The following is a 23,081-nucleotide window of genomic DNA, read 5'->3' as shown; positions in this document are numbered from 1 at the left end:
GAAGCAGGGCTCCAGAGGACATCCCAGTGGTTGTACGGCCAGCAGGAAGCAGGGTTTATGTTGGGGTGCGGCGTTCGCGATTTAGCTGCTTGGCGCAGTGGAGTCGCGGGCCTGTCCGCGAACTGTGACGCCGCTAGGCGATTTAAATGATACACGTGGGTTGAACGCATCTCGAGCCATTTCCTCATTAGCCGGGAGTGATGCGTAGATTGATGTTGAAATGATCGAACGATTAGAGGCAGGCTGCGCACCGACAGACCGCCGCGCGGCCGATCTGCGACGCAGTCGGATGGGTGGCAAGAGATGTAGAGTAGACTGTTTCATTGATCACAGGCACGCTGTTCCGTTTATAACGCCGGACGTCTCCACAGTTTGGAACGTGTCCCAGATATCTCCTCTGCTCTCACTAGGAGAAAGTAGGGGGTTGATCAACTGTTACTGGCCCGGTGACGGGGCGAAGGCATGATCTCTCAAATGTTTGGAACCGGAAAAATAGAACACTGGGCACCACAAAGACTTGTCTAGTGTATTGAACGTCAAAAGTTACTACTGTCGCGCTCGTCACTATCTTCGGTAACGTAAGGTAAAAGTGGTAGTGGCATTCCCGGACTGGCAGAAAATGAGACGCCTCCGGAGCAGGACGGATCACGAAGGACAAAATATTCGTTTTAAAGACACCCGGTATATTATTCCCATCGCCATTCGATTTTGATTTTGCTTTTTCAGGCGTTTTGACCGGTGCGGACCATTTAACGCATTGCAAGAATAATTTCAAAAAAGTAGTATAATTACGTGAGTAAAGAAAACAAGATAAAACGTTCGTTATTGACTTTTACATCGCATTGAGAAGGCACATAAGTATAAGAAAACTGGAAAGCAAGTCAAGCAATTGAGAATGGTCATCACCAAGAACCTTTTTTAAAACGATAAGTCAACATTGTGCCAACCACAATAGATCTTGATATTTTTACATTGTTGTTGATATTTGGTGCACTGAATAATATGTTTAATGGAAAGTGGATGATCGCACCCTCGACAGCGGGGACGAGAATGGCGTAAGTACATACAACCATGTGTGAGTGTAATGTGTCCAAATCTTAGACGGGACAGCGCCTACTCCTCGAAACAGTCTTCATGGTGTGCTGAGGGCCAGGGGGAAATGTCTGATTTAATGTCATGAAGTTGCGTTCTGGCGATATCGGTCCATTGCTGTAGGCAAAAACGTTTTGTCAATATGCGAAAAAAACATTTCGTAGATGCATGATCAGGGAAAATCTTGATGATATGAGGGACTGTAAAGCTTCCCTGGATAGTTGGTCAGCCCGCTCGTTCCCCGTGATGCACCCATATCCCGGAATCCAAAAAAATGATGTTCATGCCCTGTGTGTTTGATATATGATAAAGATTGATGATAACAAGGCGGTAATGGGCGGAATCTGGATCGATACGTGAATGTACAAGTGCCTTGGAATCGGAACAGAGTGACTATTGTCCTCGTATCAATGTGTTGGTGAATATGTTGTAACGCAGGAAGAAGAGCAAATAATTCAACCAAACAAGGTGAAGTGCCATCCGATAACCAACCATTTTTTATAATAATGATCACTGCAAATGCTGCACATCCGGTGTGGTTATTGGCCTAGAAGCCATCGGTGTGAACAAAACAACTATTTAGATTAATGGCAATCAAACGATTAAACATCTGTTGAACACAAATTGTGACATTTGGGGTCGTCAGAAAGAAACAAAACTTTTCGAAGGGTTAACTGCCATGGTGGTACTATTAAAGCAAGTGACAGGGAAGAAGGCGGTAAAACAAACTGAAGAATGGTACAGTAGACGGTGGTCAGAGATGCTTTGGCCAGTCCTGACCGGCGTTACGCCGATCCTTTGCAGCTGTGGCGAATGCGAGGCAAGATATGTACAGATTTTAATTCTGGGGGATTGGGATTTTGTCGCACTTGTCGCACTGTTATGTAACGCAATGCTTGTTCCATTCTTCGGAGAGCGAGAGGCATAATGTGTACATCAACCCCAAGCGCTAAAGTTGGAGAAGTGCGCAGACCTCCCTGGGCAATTCGCAAGACCATGATTGTATGGTGGATAGAGGGTGAAGAGCGCGTTAGCTTCCTTTCACATATACCAAGGAGCCACCTTCAGTGATGGGGAAAAGTAAGGAATTATACGGAAGTAATAACGTTTGGCGGCCGACGCCTTACCATAACCCGGATATGCATCTCAAAAACGAAGTCTCTAGATATTTTGAGCAAACATGTTCCACGTGCTTTGGCATCGTTAACCTTACGCCAAATACAACACCGAGAAATTTGAAAGACGAAACGAAGGGAAAGTTGGTGTTCATGTAATCGGAGTCGAAAGTTGGGAGCGCCACGCCTATTTCTGCTGAAAATCATAACCGCTGATTTTGGAGCGGGGAAGCGAAACCCGTAACACTCTGACCGCTGCTGCACCTTGTTTGAGGCGGCTTGGAGCCGCGACAGCGAATTGCCGTACTCAGTTTCCGAGCACCAGATTGCGCGACCGTTCGCAAAAAGTGGGGAAGAAATCGTCCATAATGAAGTTGAACAAAATCGGCGAGATGCAGCTGCCCTGTGGAAGGCCGTTCTCTAGATGAGTCAGGAATGGTGGAGCTGCATGTCACACGAAATGGTCACGAAATGGTTCCGGTCTGATGCCGAAAAGAAGTCCAATGAAATAGTGGGCTGACTGGCCTTTAAACCCTAAGTGATGGAGTTTGAAAGCAAGTGGAGATTTAAGAACCATGTTGTAAGCTCGGCTAATGTCGACGAAATCATCAGTCCTGTGATTTCGATTTTTGAAGAAACGTCTAATATCAGTTCCAAGTCGCATGATTGCAGTCTATTGCGCTGGATCATGTCGAAAACCACGCTGATTTTTTGGAAGCAGGCAGTCTTGTTCTACGGTCCGAGAGATCCGCTTTACCATCATCCGCTCAAAACATTTTCCTGGACAGCTATCAAGTGCAGTGGGGCGGTAATTTCGTCACCTTGCCTCACCTGGCACTGCCGAGCCTTCTGGAGCTCCTCTCGGCTGTATCCACGTCACCACTCGCTGGCGGTCAGTTCTCAGTCTGCCCTCGCCGTCGTCTCCTCAGGGTGCAGCTCATGCCCTCCGCGGGCGCACCCAGTCACAGAACTGTGCGTCCGGCGCGCCACCGCTGACCACGGTTTCACGCGCGGCCTGCGGGCGGCCCGTGCACGGCTGGCGTGGGTCCAGGACTGGCGGTATTCGCGTGAGGTTTGCACGGCGTCGTGAACGTCTGGGTGGTCTTAAGATAGTCCGCACGAAAGAGTCTAGACAGGTTCGCGCGCGTCAAGTTCACAAAAAGAGGGGTTTAACCCTTAAAGGGGATGCTCCATATATGTGTGGGGTTTTGAACTGAAATAGCTATATTGAAGACCTTTGGGTGCTGTTTACAGTCCTGCCCTTCTTAAGACCTTAGCCCCTCTAGGTTCTGAGCTACACACACCGGCGAAAATTTGGAAAGGTATATCGGGGGAGGGGGGGGGGGGGGGGGTATTTAAGTCACCTTGCCATTCGTGACGTCATAATAACATCGTTCAAATACTGCCATTCTGTACGTCATGCGGTGATCAAGACCAATAAAAACAATATTGTCGAGGTGGTCATATCTGGCGTTCGTATACGCGATTTCCAGATATAACGGCCCTCGATTGGCTCTCAATGCCGAAATGCCGAAATGGGCCCTCTTAACATTAGGTGATAGGCCGCTAGAGGCCCGAATGGGTCCTTAAGAAGTCATGATGAAGTTAAACTCACGACAATAATAACAGACCTTCTGCAGGTCATAATGGGCCATCCACAGGCCAGAATATACCCTCTTAAAGGGAATGTTCCACATTTTGATGGTACCGAGCTAGACATCAGATGTGATGGGAAATGCTTCCTTGTAACTATCGGTAAGCTTTCAAAGTTAACAACGACGCTAAGTAGCAAACTTTCAAAGTTCCTAAAAATGGGCCTATTACATCATTGTTTGATGGCGTCATGAAATGGGTTTGTGACGACAGCAAAACCTGGCAGCATCTGGCAGCCAGACCTAAAGAATACCTCGAAACACACGAAAGCTGACACCAACCAGCCATTCTCGGCGCAGGGGCTGTGGTGGGGGCGGATAAGTGGGTGGGTTATTTGCGGATTTTTTTTGTCTTGGTGCTGGCCGTAAGAAAAGCTTTCGTGGACTGTATGACGTGCGGAACGTGGCGATCGTTGGGTTTTATGGCGGATTTTTGATATCAAAGCACGATATGCTGTGCTGCTGCTGCTGCTGCTTTGCTGTTGATGATTTTGTCAAAAGTTTATCGTCGACCCATCGTTGCGCGCAGTGCTGTAGTCCTGCCATTGCTTTCATGTGATGCGTACAGTAGTCACTGTCCTTATTGTATGTAACTGGAAATGGGGTGTCATACCAAAATTAATACATTTGTAACATTGTCTTTATTGTTTGTGACTGGAAATGTGGTGTCATGCGAAAATTATAAATTTCTAACGTTGCCATGCATTGATCATCAAAGCACTGGTATTGCTCTGGTAATGATGGTAATGTTGGGGTACCAATAATTTTTGTTTTTGCTTAGGATTGTTCATGCAATAGTTAACCCTGATATAACCATTGTGGTGCAATGACATTCTTACAGTAGACAGTCCTTTGGCATTGTTAAATATATTTTTATCAGTCGTTCATAAATTATAAGCTGCTATCTCATAGGCTTGACAAAGAGCACTCAACCAATGTGGTACATTGTGTGATGGCACTGGTCAATTGCCTCATTTTGGCACTATCTCGGTGCTGTTCTGTGGCATGACATACTGACAGTATGTTTGGTGATGGTATGACATGACAGTATGGTTCTTCTACTGCAATCCATGCCGCTTTCATAATAAATTCCAGCTTGAAAAGATGGGTCAAGCGTGCACTATTGTATTGACTTCCCATCTGACATATGACTGACCAAAAACACATGATAAAATATACAAATCACTTTCAGAAAAGCAAACAACCAATAAGTGGCATCACTTGTTCAGCCTGTTTCGGGAATCCAGAAAACGAAGGTGAGAATGATGCAAACACATTTTTCACTTCCATGGTCATGCGACATGCTGCAGCCATCAGGCTGCTTTGCTAAAAAAATAGAAAAATTTTACATGTGGTGAAATGACACTGCAAACATGCTGACCTTCCACAAGGCTGGAGACATGACAAGTGCGTGTAGTTATGGGTGGATGGGCAAAATGCAAGCAAGTGATGAATCTGCCAGTGCACACCACGCTTATGATAAACATATTATTAAGTGCTGTCCAAGACAACACCAACAGCAATACTTTTCCACCTTTCTCAGCACCCAGCATCCCACCCAAGTTGTAATGACTATGACATTGATTACTCAGGAGCAATGCTCGCCTGCATACAATATTTGTGAAGACGGTACAGTGTGCATCAGTAACAATGAAGCTCTATATTTTCAGAATTATTTAAGGAACGACAATTTTGCAAAGCCACATAATGTGAGCCTTTACTGAGTATGTTCATTAATCAGCCGCACACACCAGCCGCTATTGCCAAAATGAATTACTAATATAATGGCATGCAATGGATTAATTACCTGCTGTAATATCTCAATAGGTTCACAATGTCGGTAAGATCATAATGAAGTACCAGTACCAGTACTTGTCTTTTTACCCCCTTGCAGTATAAGTGCTAGTGTTTCTCTCAGTTTGCCAGCATTCCTTTGTCACGTTCAAACAATAACATAAAGGTGGAGGCAGGGATCGATATTAATAGGCACCAATATATCAGTCATCAATGTATCACATTTTATTGGGAGTCAGTAGACTGGAAAATACCGAAGCATTGTTCTCTCTCAGAAGAACAAACCTCGCACGCACACTCCTCATGACACCAATACCAATACAAGCCACTGGCACACACCACCAGTGATCACACGCATCTCGGGCCCCCGATTCACACTTTGTTGTCAAATAAGTGTGATCTCACATTTGCACAGCTCGCAGGACTATCAAACTGCAGGTTTTCTCAAATTTTCGCACACATCTTCAGTCACAACACCGGACTTCACCGTGGCCCCGCTTCGAAACGAAGTCCCAACGGGGGTTCATGGTAATGCAGCTCAAGAGGTTCTTCTTGTAAAGCACAATTTTGTGTTCAAAGCTCAAATTTGTCGTACCACATGTGTGAAATACTTAAAATAAAAATATGTCTAAAATTACTGTAATGTTTCCTTAATTTCACAATGCCTTGCTAACCCATAACCCCATGCAAGGCTCCGCGCTCCGGTACACAAGACGCCAACCGTGCTGTCTGTAAGAGATACGTTAGAAGAAGAAAAAACAGCTGGAAAAACACAGATTTGCCATGGAGTCCTCTTTGTTATAACTTCGGGAGGAAGACCATTTTTGGGGATGCGGTACCTTTTTTGCATACAGTGGCGTTCTTTTCTATAATATTGACCTGTGGCCTAGAAATAAGAAAAATGACCCATTCACAACGAGTGTCGCTTAACCCAAAATTGCTCACGCTTGTGTTCGCGACAAGCATTCAGCAGTAAAATTTTACTGACAGCCAATTATCTTCCGCGAACTGTACCACATGTGCAGCGTCATCACCTTTGCTAATGTATCAGTGGCCATGCTGTTTTGACCATAAAACAAAAAACAGCCTGTAATATCACGGGAATCTAATGACATTTCTATGGGGTCATTAATCAGAAGGCGATTTTGAAGTTGGCTGTAAATAAGCCTTATTGTACCAAGCGGGCGTGTAACTCAGGAACCAGAGCGTATTGGGTCCTAAGAAAAGCATATCCATTAACTGCATCAAAATGTCCTCAAGATGGCTATTTTAGTTCAGAACACCATACAAATGTGGAACATTTCCTTTAATGCCAGAATGATCGCTCTAAAAGCCAGAATGGGCCCGCCACAGTTAATGATGGGCCATTTACAGATCAGAATGTGCCGGAAGTGATCAAACCTGTTATTTGTCACAACCTTTTCTGATATTTGAAAGACATTCAATATCCATGGGCAGGTTAAGGAAGTCGAGTTTGAACCTGCTGCGTAAATAGTCATATAGTCAATAATAGTCGTAAATAGTCACTAGTCAATAGTCATAGTCACTCCGGTCATTTCCTGTTCAAAATGCATATTTTATGAAATTCAAAACGGTAGAAGTTTTAACATGACAGCCATGAAAAAGAAAGCAACAGTTGCAAAATAGCTAAACAACGTCTAGTTCACATAGAACACCTTTATTTATGCGTGAATAAAACGTTTCAGCATGATTTCATCATTGCGAAGTGCGGGCACGTTATGTTCTTATTCTAACACCACAAACAATAGGGCATAAGTAAAAGACCTGGTCACGGCATCCCTTCTCTAAACAGCATGCACAGCTCACACTATTGGTGACTTGTGGCATATTGGCACAGATATTTGTCCTAACATCTCTGCACAGCAACCCAGTCGTTCTGGCGGGTCTTTTCACTGTAAAGACATCAGCGCCCTCTTTCCATGCCTCTCCGTTAGGCGCCTGTCTCTGGCAATTTTATCCCAGCCCCTCGCAGATAAAAGAACAACAAAAGAAAAAAACTTCCCGTGATGTAGTCCTTATCAACCCTCAAGGGAAGAAACAGCCTTTATGATATCTTTGATATAATTGGACTCACATCAATTTATTGGGCCTGAACGTCAAGGCATGTGATGGAACAGCTGCCAAAATCCACATCTGATCACTTTCGTGGGAAGGATTACTTTTTCATCACATAATGTTGCTTATGGGCACTTGTATATCGAAGAAAGATAATGCGGTGATGACGATTTGATGTCACATAGGATCCAGTCTCAAAGAACCATAATATGTAAATTAAATGGGATTGCCTTCCAGCCCGAGCCACAGATGTTTGCAGCATTGTGAGGTTTGCTGGCTGTCATTTAGGTAAAGTGGATATTTTGCGCCTCAAAATGCTTTCAAACAAGAACAAATGTGGTCTTGTTTTTGTACTGCATGGAATTAAAAGCAAGGCCGCGTTTCATCTCAACTATCGTGCTGCCAATAGTTGAAATCCTGTTCTATGATTGGTCGGGCAGCCATGATGGGTTCGTGACGCGGAGGGTCTGACGTCACACTTGTCAACTACCGGGCCGGCAAAACGTTTTAACATCTCGGTAGTCGGCGGGGCGTCCATGAATATCGCGGCGCGCAGCGCAGGCGAGATCATGCTAGTGCTTTGTTTTTTTTTAGGTAACGTGTGGTCTACTAGGGATTTAGCGGGACGTTATTTTTTACAGCTTGCGACTTGATGATAGGTGACTGCTTCTAAGCTCACAAGCTTATTTTTCTTCCCAAATTTGATGGGTACAGATGCGCGGCTCGTCCAAGTCTAAGAAACGTTTGGCAGCAGCTAATTGCTGAACACGTAAGTTTATATGCACTGATGGTAGTAACATGCCTTATTGGGAACTTCATCATTTATGAGGAGTGCCTTAGTGCATACTTTAAGGGGGCCTGTCTCCACACTTCTGAGTTGAGCTTTGTTATGACCACTGCCATATCATCATCGGCACCATAAATCACAATTGTCAAAACCATGTCAGCTTCAAATTGGATGTCATTTCTCAACATCAAAACAACGTCGGAGCTGACCAATCCCTTTTGCCAATTGTAATTTCAACATCAGGGGTGCAAATCAAAGTAGCCTAAACATCATAACTTTTTGGTAAAATCCACTTTTTCTATGCAGGCCTAACAAGCAATGATTATCTTGCAGTCTGCTACTGCTAGAAAAGCACCGCCGTCATCGAAAATAATTGTCCAACTTACTTGGAACCAAAGCATGGCAGACCCAGCAAGGAAACAGCTGGCGGCTGCAACCTTCGCCAACCATGCTGTTAAGGCAAGAGAGGAAGTGGAGGAACGCCTAAAAGGTGATCTATGGAAAAATAGGGGCTATTTGTCCAAGCAATGTCAGGATTGAGTGAAAGGGGTTATCAGCTTTTTAATGTAATAACATCAATATGGTATATTCTGCACCACCAGGTTGGTACATATCTTTGCAAATGCAGGTATAAAAACGTAACCCATACACAAACATAGTGCAAGACAACAGATCTACAAAGCACTCGTATGCACAATTACTGAGTACCAATGCAAGGCACTCACCATTTGCTGCAACCAGCGGCCCAATGCCACCTTACACCAGAATCACGAAAAGGGAAATCCTGACGCATTTAACATTGCCTACAGGTTTACATAAGGCTTCCGTACACACAAACGGCATCGTGCGTAACACACTTCAAAAAAGCTTTAATTCCCACAGCACATCAATACGGTGGACGGAGCAAATGCAAACGGCGCCAGTGACGCGAGTCAAGGCTGGCGAAATTATTTTGTATTTTCTGCGCCACGCGTTCGTGGCACTTAAAGGAAACAAACCTATGGCGATACACAGGGATGACAGGGCTCCGGGTGCGAATTAAAAACAAGTTCGTTATTGGCTTAGCAGGCGGCAACGGCCTGTTACCAAGAGACGTACTGGTTGAAGTTTGAGCCAGCGAGTCGCTATGTCGCTCCCATTCTCAAGGCCCAAGTGCGCCTCGAAAAGAGCCACTGTGGTAAACGCCATAGAGGGAAACCACAAAGCTGCAATATTAAGTTTCGTTGAATTCACGAGATCATGGCTTAATATTCACATATGTGTTTACCTAAACAGAGTGATTCAAGCTTTCATGGCATTTCTTACCCAAAAGTTTTGGCACAGTAGCATGTTGCAATGATGGCAGAGTGCATACATTGAAAAAGCAAGGCAAATGAAATGTACTGCTTTCATAATGGTGAGCAGGGAGTCAAATGTGATTTCTGGTGCGAGAGTGGTTACTTCAAATAAAAAAGCCAAGACAAATATAATTGTCAAGGCGTTCTTATCTGGCGTTCGTGAGTGCGATTTCCAAATACAACGGCCGTCATTGGCTCTATACGAATGTTGGTCAAGATGCGATGACGTAATGAAACCATGACGCATTGAGGAGCATATTTACTAAGCAGAGAATTGTGCTGTCAGGAGCAGTCTTTTCCAATTAAAAAGTATATCGATAGTCATAAGCGAGCTTGTTCCATCGGTCTGATGGCTGCTTCACTATCTTCAAAGGTAAAATATTCCTTTTAAGTCATTTGAATGCTTGTAAGAGGAATATGCTTAAAGTTGTGCTCAAGACAAGGCAGGGGAACAGGGTACCATGTTCTTCGGTGTGAAACGACTTCGTCAGGAATGGTCGTAAGTGGTGGGGTTCATCGTTTTAAGTGATCTGAATCATGAACACTCGAATCCGCATCATCCAAAAAATCGATATTCGATCCCATTCCAAGTTGGCAGCCAATAATTGCTACTTTCCCTCTGCATATTCCTGAAAGAGTTTGTGAAGAAAGCTGCGGTGCTCTAAAGATCTGGTCACAGATGTGTTTACCTGTACGCTGTAATGAAACACGCCGTGTGTTTCCCAATCGCCGAATCACTAGCCACTTTGTTTATCCTCACAGCCATGCTCGAACGCCTTCCATTTCCACCACAGCCGCCAGTTTTTGTGCGAACATCGTTTAATGACAAGCAATCACAAATACACAGCCGACCACCACGAGTACCAGCCGCTACACCCAAACGCGTCACCCTTCCTGTCAGGCCACCCATGGCATGGCAGAGCACATCGTCCGCAGGTGCCCACACATCGCACGCGGCGTGTTGGCTGTCGCGGAACTTGCACGCCGTTGAGGATTCGTAGAATACCAATAGCGCACACGCTGGATATAGATGGTCAGCCATCCGCGTGAACCCGCGCGGTGCCGGCGCTCGCGTGGTAGATGTGCTGCCATCTGCCAGGTTAGTCGCACACTTTCGCGGCTGGCCAACGGGCTTTTGTTCGGTCGGTTAGTGACATCACATGTGATTCAACAACGAAATGATATCAGTTCGCCTCAGTTTGCCTGTACGTAGGCATGATGAAGATGGGGTTGTGGGCGGCATATCGCGGGTCGGAGGAATAGTCACGTTTGAAGCGGTTGATCCAGTTGAAGAGCTTGTAAGCGAGGGGGTTCACCAGCGATTCGCTCACCTCCCGTCGATTGCATCCTGAGAATGAGTGGTGATTTACATACTAGTGTCACAGATTCGTGCTAAAAACGGTCAGGTCAGCAAACAAATGCAAGCTGTGATGTCACCGACGGCTTCTTGCCGTTTCTGTGTGATGGAACCGGACGTGCAGCGTCGAGTAACAACTGAGAACACATCTGGTTCGCAACAGACACTACTGCTGGTCTGCCCGTTTTGGCTGTAGACCACTCGCACTTCGCAAGCTTCCCCATACCTGCGAACCATTATCTACCTGCGTTGCTGTCTGAATAATGTATTGCGAGGTAGACTGAACTTGGGCCCTCAGAAACTTACGAAAAATGAGACCTGCTCTACCAAAATTCGATCACAAACAAATCGAAGAAGCAATGTCAGGTGCATCGCAGTTGTCCGTACAGACCTGTTAACAGGCTGACGATGGAGCCGATGATGACGCACATGAGGCAGCCGATCATGTTGTACAACTGGTACGAGATGCCGTAAAAGTATTGGTGGAGAAAGCTGAAAAAAATAGCGGGCTGAAGGATGCATACCTTTTATGTTTTGGCGTCATTGTGTCTCTCTCGTGGAGTGAGAGTGAGAGTGCGAGTGCGAGTGCGAGTGCGAGTGCGAGTGCGAGTGCGAGTGCGAGTGCGAGTGCGAGTGCGAGTGCGAGTGCGAGTGCGAGTGCGAGTGCGAATGAGAGTGAGCGTGAGAGTGAGAGTGAAAGTGAGAGTGAGAGTGAGAGTGAGAGTGAGATAGCTTTATTGAGAGTGAGATAGCTTAATTGAGAGTGAGATAGCTTGATTGAGAGTGAGATTGGGTGTCAGTTGCCTTAGTCTTAAAAACGAGGGGAAGTTATGCTTAAAGGTAGCCTAATATGTTTGGTGAACGCCGCCTAATCAGTAGATGCCTTCTTTTTAAGCTAACAAAACAAGCCGCTTCGTAATTAGGGAGCGTGGTAAGTCTCGTTATATTTTGAGCCAGATCCTAATGGCATGGATATGTGTTCACCCAAACAGCAATCAACCCATACTCTCAAGGCGCGGGGAATCAGTGCCAGCACCATACCTTTCATCCTCCTCCACTGCTGGCACTGGACTGGTGTCGATTGGTAGCGGCGTGGTGGATGAGACAAGTGACGTCATGTTGCCGGTGCAGCCGGCAATGGAGGTGGGCAGCGGCTCGGGTCGCTTTCCCGAGCCGTAGGCGCCGAACACCACCCACGTGCTGATGGCGCCAGCGGTCAACATACCGACCACCGCACCCTGCCGGAACGACACGGTGCTAGGTCAGCCGAGCCCCAGTCGGCCGTGCGCTCGACCGTCCAGGTCGTCGCATGTTGTGCATGTGAATTGCCCGGTGGATGGAACTGGTACCTTTTTACGTTCGCAGTGTGAGGACGTGACGGTACGTCGGAGACCCGCTCCGCTCGATGGGATTGGGCTATGTTGAAAAGATGGGTTCTATTTGTATTTTTGAGCGGGACGTCAGCAGAGCGCGAACAGGAGTGGCACAATTTGAGATCGACAAAGTAGTGAAAACAGGGTGGCGAATATCTCGTTTGCTGTGAATTCTGTTCTTGTAAATTATTCCATTCACCGTCCAGTCGTCTTGAACACAGTTATGTTGAAGGACCAACTACAGTTTGCTTTGGAAAAAGCTTTCTCCCCTTGAAGGCCTGGTCTGGCTGGTTACGCAGTACTACATTTTTCAGCGAGTCGTGAAGAAAATTCAATGTTTCTTCACGAAAACGGGTGTGTCAATGCAGTGATGCGGTCCATGTAGACCCCATAGCCTTTGTATGTCAGTGACACTCTATTGGCACTGAAATTGTTGAGGGGCATGAACTTTGCAGGGAGCTATGCTTATCACATTTTGCCCGTTTGCCACAGAGATACGGCTTTTGTTGCATTCCACAGGTAAATTTGTGCTTGCCTTGCGATCAACTGAACTAAATTTCAGGCATAGTTAGCTAGGCACCATAGCCCTGAAAACATACCTATACCAAACATTGCATGGTATTAGCAATGCAGTCAATACTGGTGCACCTAATCTACAATAGCATGCTAAGTTTTGTATTAAAGGGAGTGTTCAATATTTGTATGGGGTTTTGTATTAACATGGCTGTCTTGAAAATCATTCGGAGCAGTTCACAGCCCTGCCCTTCTTAAGACCTAAACCCGTCTAGTTCTTGAGCTCTACGCCCGCGGATATGTGCGGGCTATGTCGGGGGCACTATTTCAAGATCATGATCCAGGCATTCATGACGCCATAATGCGTCGTTAAAACGCTGCCATCATATGAGCCATGCGGCGATTACGGCCAAAACAAAACAGTTGTCGAGTCGTTGATCTCTGGCGTTGGTAAGTACGACTTCCAAATAAAACATCCGCCAATTAACCCAATTAATGTCATCCAAGGTACGATGACATTGCTAGACAATGACCGATTGTATAGCATGGTTAATGAAGAGAGAAATTGTGTAGTCTAGAGCAGTTCTTCTACTTAAAAGCACACAAATCTTTATAATTGAGCTCACCTCATCATATCTGATGCTTGCCTCATGATCCTCAAATATAAGACATTCCCTGTATGACAGGTTCTTGATTTAGGTGGTCCATCAAAAGTACCTAGGGCCTACCTAGTTACCACTCCTGAGTGAGAAGTAGAGTGTTAGGGTGTGTTTGAACTTTGGACTCACTGTACACTTCATGACTCTTGACACTGTTTAATCCTATTACTGGCATTCAGCCAACATGAATGCACTCATCATTTCGCACATGTCATACATTTGGAAGTGATACATTTTCAGGTACAATCTGCATTGTGAAAATTCACTGAATAACCTGTCCAGTTTTTGACAACAACAATAGTGCTGTTTCCAGCTATTAATCTCTGCGGAGACAAAATGTGCCGCCTAAGCAAATACCTAAAGGATTATTAATGTTTTGTAAATGTGGTGCCTGATGCATGGGCCTTTTTAATCTGCTAGAGCTTTCTTATGCTGAGCATTTGACTTGTCTTCATCGATCATTTAAGATGCCACTTTGGAGCGAAGAAACAGATTGCGCAACTTGTGAAACCTATCAAAATGTGTCGATGGGTGCATGATGTGGCACACAGGCCATATAAAGACAACACAAAAAGGAAAGCCTTCGGTCAGAATTCGCAGCACACGTAGATGTCCGTGAAGTGGATGATTTATTCGGCGATTTATGTTGCGACGTGTTCTGATTTCTCTGATTACACGTGAGATGGTCAATGATGCATGAAAACATCGACGATACCGTTTATTTTGCAATATCACGTGACTTCCAAGATGATATCAAGGTCAAATCACGAAAAACTCAATATCACAAAAAACTGCCAGCTGATATAAAACTTTTGTGAATCAGAATACTCACCACAGTAGTATTTCGCGTCCGTAAACAATCCTGAAAACTCAAGGTCACCTTTGGAGATCAAATTTACGCTCAAAGAATGGAGAGTTCCATGACATCAAAAAATACGGGTAGATTTCAATGAAATGTCATTTGCGATGCTCTCGTGCCGCAGTTTATCATATAGCGCGTTTTCAGGGAAATCGGATATCGTCGCCGAATAAATCGTTGAACAAACCACTATCGTCACTGACATAGGTACAACGGAGGTGATATCACAGGTGAACAAGATACATTCAGTTGTATTTGTCACCAAAGATTAGTAACATGCATTCATTTGTAGTTTACTGCGTCCTTTATTGCACTGACACTCAAAGAGTCAACGGTGATTCAATATCTGTTATTAATGGTCCTGCCTATTATTTGCCATCAGTATGACTACTATCATGTTTGCTTTTCAGCTTGCGTTACATTCATGCTTTTTATCCACGCTTTTTAATGGTCTAGTATGTGGTTGTCACACCCTCGGTGTTCAAAAACAATGTTCATGATCACCAATGGTGCATACGCCCCGAAACGTGCTCCCCAAGTATTATGTTTTACCAGTTTTCTTATCTATTTCTACATCCAACACCGATTTTTTTTTGGTTTTGCTAATGATTAAATGATAGCTTAAAGTTATCGACAAAGGCGAGCAATATTAATTTATTTAAAACTGTTTCCTTTATTTCAATGACACTCAAAGAAACAACACGGGTTCAATGCGTGTTGCTAATAACTCTACCTAATATTTACCAACTCTCCACCTGGGCAGAATTTCTGACCAAAAGGTTAGGGATAAACATAGCAAATGTCACAATTCGTTAAGTTTGATGATAAATTGGTAGCTGTGCCTTTGTTGACGCCAGATGCAATTTTCTGAATGCACATTATTGTTTGCCAACAGCATATGGGACCGCGAGTCGCTGAGCGAGCGCTCAGTGATGAGCGTACGTCCGCTGTTGCCAGACTTAACGCTGTTGCCAGATGGGCCGACCAGCTGCAGAAGGATTTATTCGTTTTTACGCTCCGTTTTGTTCCGCTCCCGTTCCGTTCGCCCGCTCCGCTCCCGGTGTGAACTGCCGTTTAGCTTCACTCATGCGTCACGTGCGTGAATTCGAAACGTGCGCCATTCGAAAACCGATTCATAATTGACCTATCTGCAACCCGTATGACAAGCACGATTCAGACACAGATTAGCCGTAGCTTCGTTTTGTGGCATTAGATTAGGGACATGGTTGCCCACCTTGCCATTCGAAAACGGATTTAAAGTTGACCTTTCTCTGACCTGTGTGGCAAAGCACGATTTAGGGACACGTTTGTCGTAGTTTCGTTTTATGACATTAGGTCAGGGACATGGTCGCCTACCTTGCCGTTGGAAAACGGCACAAATATGCCCAGACAGAAGACGCCCAGAATTGGACCGCTGAGGGCTCCATTAATGGTCAGCGACGCCTGGAGCACTCCTCCCAGCTGACTGACCATGAAGGCCAAACCAATAGCCAGACAGCCGTACAATGAACCTGTAACAGAAAGCATTGCACGATGCACTCGTACGAAGTGACAACGAGGCAATGATAATGTTATGTCTAACAGTTTTGTATTGGCGACGCAGTCCCATTCCAGTTCTTGCAAACGTCTCATACAAGTTTATAGTCGAGTGGAGCTTGCTGTGGCCGACCTTGTGGTATTGTAGTTAGTATAACATACTTTGGTTACGAATGACCATGCGGGTTAATGCCGATGAACTAATTTTTACTGATATCATACTCATGATGACAATATAAGATTTCCACAAAGTTATCCTTGTTTGGTTAAACTGACCGCAGACGTGTGAAACAACGTCCAATGAGTTCACCTATCCGCACGATGCTTCGCAGGCAGTAAATAGGCTCTTACTGAGGAGGCGTATTGTCCACGACTGCCTGACTTCCGACATGTCTTTGAAGAAGCTGATGTTGCTGAGGAAGTCCTGCCAGGTGATGGCTGCTAGCGAGTTGAGGCCGGACGAAATGGTGCTGAGCGCTGCAGACATGATGCAGGCCACGAAGAGGCCCGGCAGACCAGTGATGTAGGACATCTGGTCCAACACGAAGTAGGGCACCAGCTGAAACATCAATTATTTTTTTTTAAACCTGGCGCGGCAGTTGAACATGTCTTTGCCTTTGTGACGCGTGCAGATTGGTTTGCCAACAGTGTTTGTGTCAACTTACCATGTGGAATTTCCATTCTTACTGTACATCATTATTTAGATTATACATAGCCTTCCTCACTTCTGTGCTCCTGTTGAGAAGTGCTCCGATTTGTTATGCTCCGATGCAGTATTACATCCCGTAATCGGCGTCTCTGCATGGTTCCAGCGTTGGGAAGACCACTAACGAAAAAAAACTAAAAATAATCATAATAATTACAAAGATGAACGAACGCATGACGCCACCTTTGAAATCATCGTCGCTCGCTCACTAAGCTTCTGCTGAAGATGCAAACCATGCCACGGGTCTTCCTGTCTTAAGCCATAACCTCGCGAACTAACAACCTGTCGCAGTGTTGGTACTACCAGGCGATTGGCCTTTCATTGGGTCCGTGGTGAGGATAAAACTGTGTAGAAATATTTCAGACTGCAGAGAAACCGCATGGAAAAAAGATACGTTCTGAATGGTTGGAGACGATGGGGATGTGAGGGGGGTACAAATTTCTGCCCACTGAATCCAGGCACGATTTTTTGTCTCGCTTAGTCCATTTGGGTTCATCTGAACACTTTGGCCTGTTAGTGAGGTATGCACGGTTTGGTCGACAATCTGCAAGTTGTAACATGTGATGGTCGCGATTCAAACGGAATGAATCCGACTGTGCGTCGCGTGCAAGCCTGAGCTGCGCGTTCAAATGTGTCAGAAGGTGCTGTTGGAGTCACTGTACCGCCCGCACCTGATCCTTCTTCTCAATGAGGCCCATCTTGAGCGGGTCGCAGTCGGCGTACGTGGCGAAGATGGCAAGGCCGGTCAGGCATGCCAGCGTAATGTACAGAATAATGGCCGGAGCATTAAGAAGACACGCCCTGCAACAGACGACTTAACATGTTGCATTGACATTTGAACGACTGGAGGTGCAAGCGCTGGGCAAGACTTGGCATTCAGTTGTATCATTTGTTTCGTTATTGATGTAAATTGGCGTTATTAAAACTATCAGAAGCAATCGCCAACGACTTAAACTACTTTCTTACTTGTTTCTGAGGATAAGAACACCCCTGCCCCGCTCCACTGCCCTACTGAACTATCCAGTGCAGTGGATCACCAAATGCATACTATACCGGCGTGGAACCTTATACGGCAAAACTTTCGTTGACAGTTGCAACTTGTGTCCAGGTCCGGCAGATATTGACTCACACTTTGGCGGCCCTGAGGGTAGGCAGACTCAGGTAGCGCTGTATGGAGCTCTGATTCACACCGAACACAGTTGTCCGAAGGAACAGAGTGCCGAAGAACAGGTTCCAGAAGTTGTGCCTGAAAGCGGTGCGGCGGTTGTCCCATTACTCGCAAACATCCACCAGACGTTTCGAGTGCTTGCCCAGGGCACATTCCTGCAGTTATCTGTAGCTTTCTTGCATAAATGGATGGAAAGGCACAAGCTGTCCTATGTTGCACTTTTGACGGAGGAGGGGAGCGGAGGGGGTCATGGCACTGATGTATGCGGGCTAAGCGTTGGCGACCACATAGTCCTCATGGCTTTGCCGGTTGCGGATCCCCCTGCCCCCCCCCCCCCCCGTCGGATAAGCGTGGACAGCTGCATGCCGATATTATTTTGACCAACTGGGTACTGTGGCAACGACACTGATGCGTAAGCATCATGTGCCGTAACTTTGTGGTGTGCTCCACGAGACAGTCATTACCTTTGCCAAGGGTTGAGGGTAAAGTCAAAGAATGTCATTCTCTGGTGTTCTGCGTTGATATAGAAGATATTGGTGAAGCCTCCCACGTTGATGGCGCCCTGGATGATGATGGCCACCATTCCTGCGGCCATGACGATAGCTTGCAGAACGTCAGCCCAGACCACGGCCTTCAGACCTCCCTGAGAACCAGATGCCAGATTATGACCTTCAAACCCTGTGTGACGAGACGCCAAGCTGTAGTCGGCATGCTTCAACATGGGGAAGCACTTCGCGGGCAAACGCTCGCCACGACATGTGTGATGGTTAGAGATCCCGTGGGGGTCGAGTGGAGGACTCCCTGGCCCCTACAAATCAAAAGGTCAGGGGTCTGATGTTCAAGGATCCTTAGGGAAGACCTCCTTCGTCTCACATAGCTCGAATAAAAATGAGTGTTTTGAATGAGAAACACTGCATGAGTTTATTCAGTAGATTAGAAGATCAGGCAGTAGCACATCAGTGCCCCTACATGCCCAGTGGACCCCATATGGCAGCTCCGAGCCCCTCTGGCCGTTCATTGGGTCCTTTCTGGCCAGTGGGGGCACACTGGTCGCTTGAAGGTCCATTTGTGGCCTCTCGCCTTTCAAAATCACTTCATAACACTAAGGGGATCTCGGGGCTACCCAAGGGCGGTTTTGCGGCTCCAGCATCGCATTGTGTGCTCAGGGTCCTTGCTATTCAGGGCCTCTCTTGTAGCTGATGGGCCGTTTTATTTGCTCAGGGCCTTTTGGGGCACTGAGGAGCCCCTATGGCTACTAAGGAGTTCCTGGCCAGTAACATTCTCCTCTCACTGCTCAGGGGCTTCTCTGGCTGCCCAGGGCCACTTCAGTCGCCAATGGGCACCTTTGATTGCTCAAGGGACCCTTCCGGCCACATAAGTGTTCATCCGGCTACTCAGGGTCCACTAGCCCATACAGCGACCCGTCCCGTCGCCAGGGCCATTTAGCTGTGCACGCGCGACCCTCTGTACACCCGAAAGTGCTATTATGTGCTCAGGATGCTCTTCGCCACTCTTATCGCTCAGGAGCCCTTTTGGCTGCTCCTGGGCCTTTTCGGTGTCTTGTGTGTCTTTCCAACCTTTTTGAAGACCTCTGGACGCCCAGTAGATGAGTAAACGTCCTGGGCTCTTTGTTCAGTCAGCCGCTTGCCGTTCCGGGGCCTGGTAAGCCAGCAATGGACGCTCTAGCCACCAAGGAACCCCCAGCGACCGATGTACCTCTCTGGCTTCTCAGGGCACGCTAAACGCTCAGGGCATGGCTGAAGATCCCATGGGGTTTGGGGGACCACACCCCTTGGCCCCAGAAAATCTCATGGACCGTTTGTCTTGAACCTGCGGTTGCGATGTATCCAAAGCAGGGCCTATGAGAGTCCAAGTTGGAGGTACGGTAAGTCCAGGTTGTCCCTTTTACAAGGCTTTTAACCTTGAAGCTTCCAGGGCTTTTTTGAAGGGCTGTTTTTGAATCGCACAGCGCGAAGAAAAATGTGACAAAGGAATACAAAAACCGAAACACGGTTTTGTGCCGAAAATGAAGCTTTCAGAGCCATACTCCACTATGCTGCAATGCGCAAATGCAGCAAAACTGGATGCCCAGACTGACGGACCGACCGGCGGAATCCGGGTGCGGCCACATAAATCTGTTATGTGCCATGGCCCTTGAAAATGCTAATGATACCCATAGATAAGTCAATTCTAGTTTTAATGTTTCAGACGGAATCCTGCTTTTAAAACGGCGTTGCTGGTAAACTAGGGCACATGAGGTTCTGAAAAAATATAGGCGATTTGTGGTGGCCGCTATCGGAAAGGTTAACGATACCTGTAGAGATCCAATTCAAGTTTGAATAGTTTGGTACGTTAAGAGGTGCAAAAGGGTGCAGATGATACTCAAATTGTTGTGGCTGTGTAAAGTGACACCAACATAAAAATGGGTCCCAGACCACCTCAGGCGTGGTTACGTTGGTAAAGGCTGGATACAAGTTAGAAGATTTGGAAACGCGTGTCAGACTATTGTTGAAACGGCGCCAGGCACCGAAAAAAAAATGCACGCCTTCCGTGTGACAAATTGGGCAAAGAAAGACGAGCTGAGCTTCTGTAATGCGAAAGGCGATAAAGTCGGATGGGGCAAGCAGTTATTCGATTGTGAGAAGTTGGTGTGCACACATATCAGGCAATCGTTCCAACGCCAACAAATGCTCGAGCTTAAGCCAAAATGTCATGCACGTTCGGCTCGTCAAAAAAGGTTTACAGCTGCTACCAGATCTGCGTCCCATCCCCATCACCCAAAGTCCTCAGTGAGCACATGTATCGCCATGTCCAACTCGCCCTCATGTGCAAACAATTATGATTTGTTTTGGTAGTGAAATAGCATCCCACGTCCGTCGAGAACTATACGAACAAGCCGCCATGCAACTCACGAACGTGGTGTAGAGGGTGCCGACGACTGCCGTGCCGATGATGCTGGCCTCCAGGGACAGAGTGGTGGTGAAGCTGAGAGCGAGGCTGGGAGCGTAGAGTGCGATGGCCATGTAGAGAGACGTCCGGACGAGGTAGATCAGCACGCACAGGGCTCGCAGGATGTTGTTTTCAAACCTGGAAAGAGTGAGAGGCTAGGAGATGGTTTGTACCGTCAGGTTATTTAACCTGTACATAGTGTCCGTGCATACCTGTACTTAGCTGGAGGTTAGGAGATGGTTTGTGTGGTCAAATCATGGCAACATCTCATCGATTTGTTTCATGGGGAACATTGATGCACGAGAACATTAATTTTGGTGCCAGTCATCGCTTTATTATCGCCATGTTCTCTTTTTCGAGAGATATACCACTTAAAGCATCCTCACGTGGTGTTCCTTTGTGTTTGGCTACATGGCTGCTGGCCCTAAGTAATACGTGACGAGAAACACAAAGGGGCTTGAGATATTTGGTTAGCGATGTCCTTTGTCGTATTAGATCCAATGTAACGACTTTTGGACATTTGCTGTGCTCAAATGCAGTCATAGCCACTACACATAAAGAAGGCCAGTTCCAGTGCCAAGTGCATGCTAGGGTCATTAAGACCGAAGCCAGCGGAGTCAAACGAGTCTTTCAATATTGCCATTTCGTGAGCTGGCGAGCCCACGGAATCTGTAGGTGCGCCCCTGACCAACATTGCTGCCCAGGTGAATCTGAATATGAATGTACTGCGTATTACAGCATTTTCCCCATACTACCCACAATGTTTCTCAGCCAAGACTGCCGGCACGTATAGTTATAACACATATGGGACCAGATCCGACCAGCGGACGCCGTCGGCACGTGCAAAACACCACCCAGTAAGGTGGCGGCTAGCTTTGGCGCTGTAGTACGTAGCGTGGCATAGCTGAGAAACTTCCACCACGGCGACGGAAAATTAAGTAACTGTAACTCTGAAGCGGACCTTGAAGTTGCTTCAACTGAAATGAGCACACGTTAGCTCGCCGATTCCAAGAGCAATCAACAGATGAAGGTGTCGAAATAGCACCCAATTTTTTTTTATCTCGCTGAAAGTATCAGATTGGGATTATCGTATATCCCTAATTCAGCTATGCCATTTTTAGAACGGTTAGAGCAACGGCTGAGAAGTTATTGGCTCGAGCATTTTTAGGTGGTCGACTAGCATGCGTAATTTTGAGGGTCCATGGCTCAAATAGTCTTATCTGAATTGCACAGAACTATATCCCACTGAACTTGCAATAATCTAACACGTCTTTTGGCCCTTTTGAAATTTGTGTTTACCCCGTCGTCATGACAACCGCCGTAGCACCTCCACCGGTGCAAATCAAAGAACATTTGTAATCGGTCCAGCGGGCGGCACGGGCCCGTTAACGAGTAGCGCATTTATTGAAGTTTGAACCTGTACGTCACTATGGACTATGTGAACTCTTATTCCCAATCCCAAAGTACGCCTCGAAAAGAGCCGCTGTGGTAAACGCCAGGGTGAGAAATGAAAGCCTTAATATGATGTTTTGGGCCGAATTTGCAAGACAACATCTTCATGTTCACATGTCTATTTTTCTCAACATAGCATTTCAAGCTTCCGTGAGATTTGTTTCTTCAATACTGGGACAAATTAGCCTGGTGCAACCATTACAACGAACACACGTTGGACAAACCGAGGCAAACTAAATGTAGTGCTTCATAGTGGAGAGGAGAGAGTCCAATGAGATTTCTGCCGCAGAAGCGGCCACTTCAAACAGAAATTCTGAGCTTTTCAGAAGGATTTGGTGAAAACTGGTAGTACTGATCAAATCGTACGCGTCTGATCCAACAATAAGTGGAAGGCACAACAAGGTGGCACGCTGTATTTGAGCCGAGTCTGGAAGGACTGACCAACGTGACACACGTGTGTGAAATGCACAACGCTCAACACTGCGTGCTCAGACTAGTGGTGAGCTGACCTGGGCGACACGGTGGTCATCACTGACCTGAACTCGAGGTACTCGAGGTAAGGAATATAACGGGGAAGATGACAATGATTTATCACCCGTGTCACGTCTCATAGTGGCCACGAGTTGAACTATGGATTTGGCTATTTTCGACGGGTG

The 23,081-nt window shown here is 46.3% G+C and overlaps 1 protein-coding gene across 1 annotated transcript in view; it reads right to left on the bottom strand.

Moving 5' to 3' along the window:
* Window positions 1-10,654: 10,654 nt before the first annotated feature.
* Window positions 10,655-23,081, bottom strand: part of LOC119101526 (sodium-coupled monocarboxylate transporter 1-like) — a 38,221-nt gene continuing 25,794 nt past the window's right edge. The window contains exons 10-12 of the mRNA XM_037224875.1: window positions 12,252-12,448; window positions 11,602-11,702; window positions 10,655-11,201 (exon numbers count right to left, since the gene is read on the bottom strand). Of these exons, the coding sequence (XP_037080770.1) occupies window positions 11,038-11,201; window positions 11,602-11,702; window positions 12,252-12,448 (462 nt within the window). The 3' untranslated portion in view covers window positions 10,655-11,037. The remainder of the gene's footprint in view (window positions 11,202-11,601; window positions 11,703-12,251; window positions 12,449-23,081) is intronic.

This window comes from Pollicipes pollicipes, unplaced genomic scaffold (assembly GCF_011947565.3).
Source record: "Pollicipes pollicipes isolate AB1234 unplaced genomic scaffold, Ppol_2.1 Scaffold_4881;HRSCAF=5763_pilon_pilon_pilon, whole genome shotgun sequence".
Taxonomy (NCBI): Eukaryota; Metazoa; Arthropoda; class Thecostraca; order Pollicipedomorpha; family Pollicipedidae; genus Pollicipes; species Pollicipes pollicipes.
The sequence above is the reverse complement of the archived record's forward strand: the minus strand, read 5'-3'. Positions and strand labels throughout refer to the sequence as shown.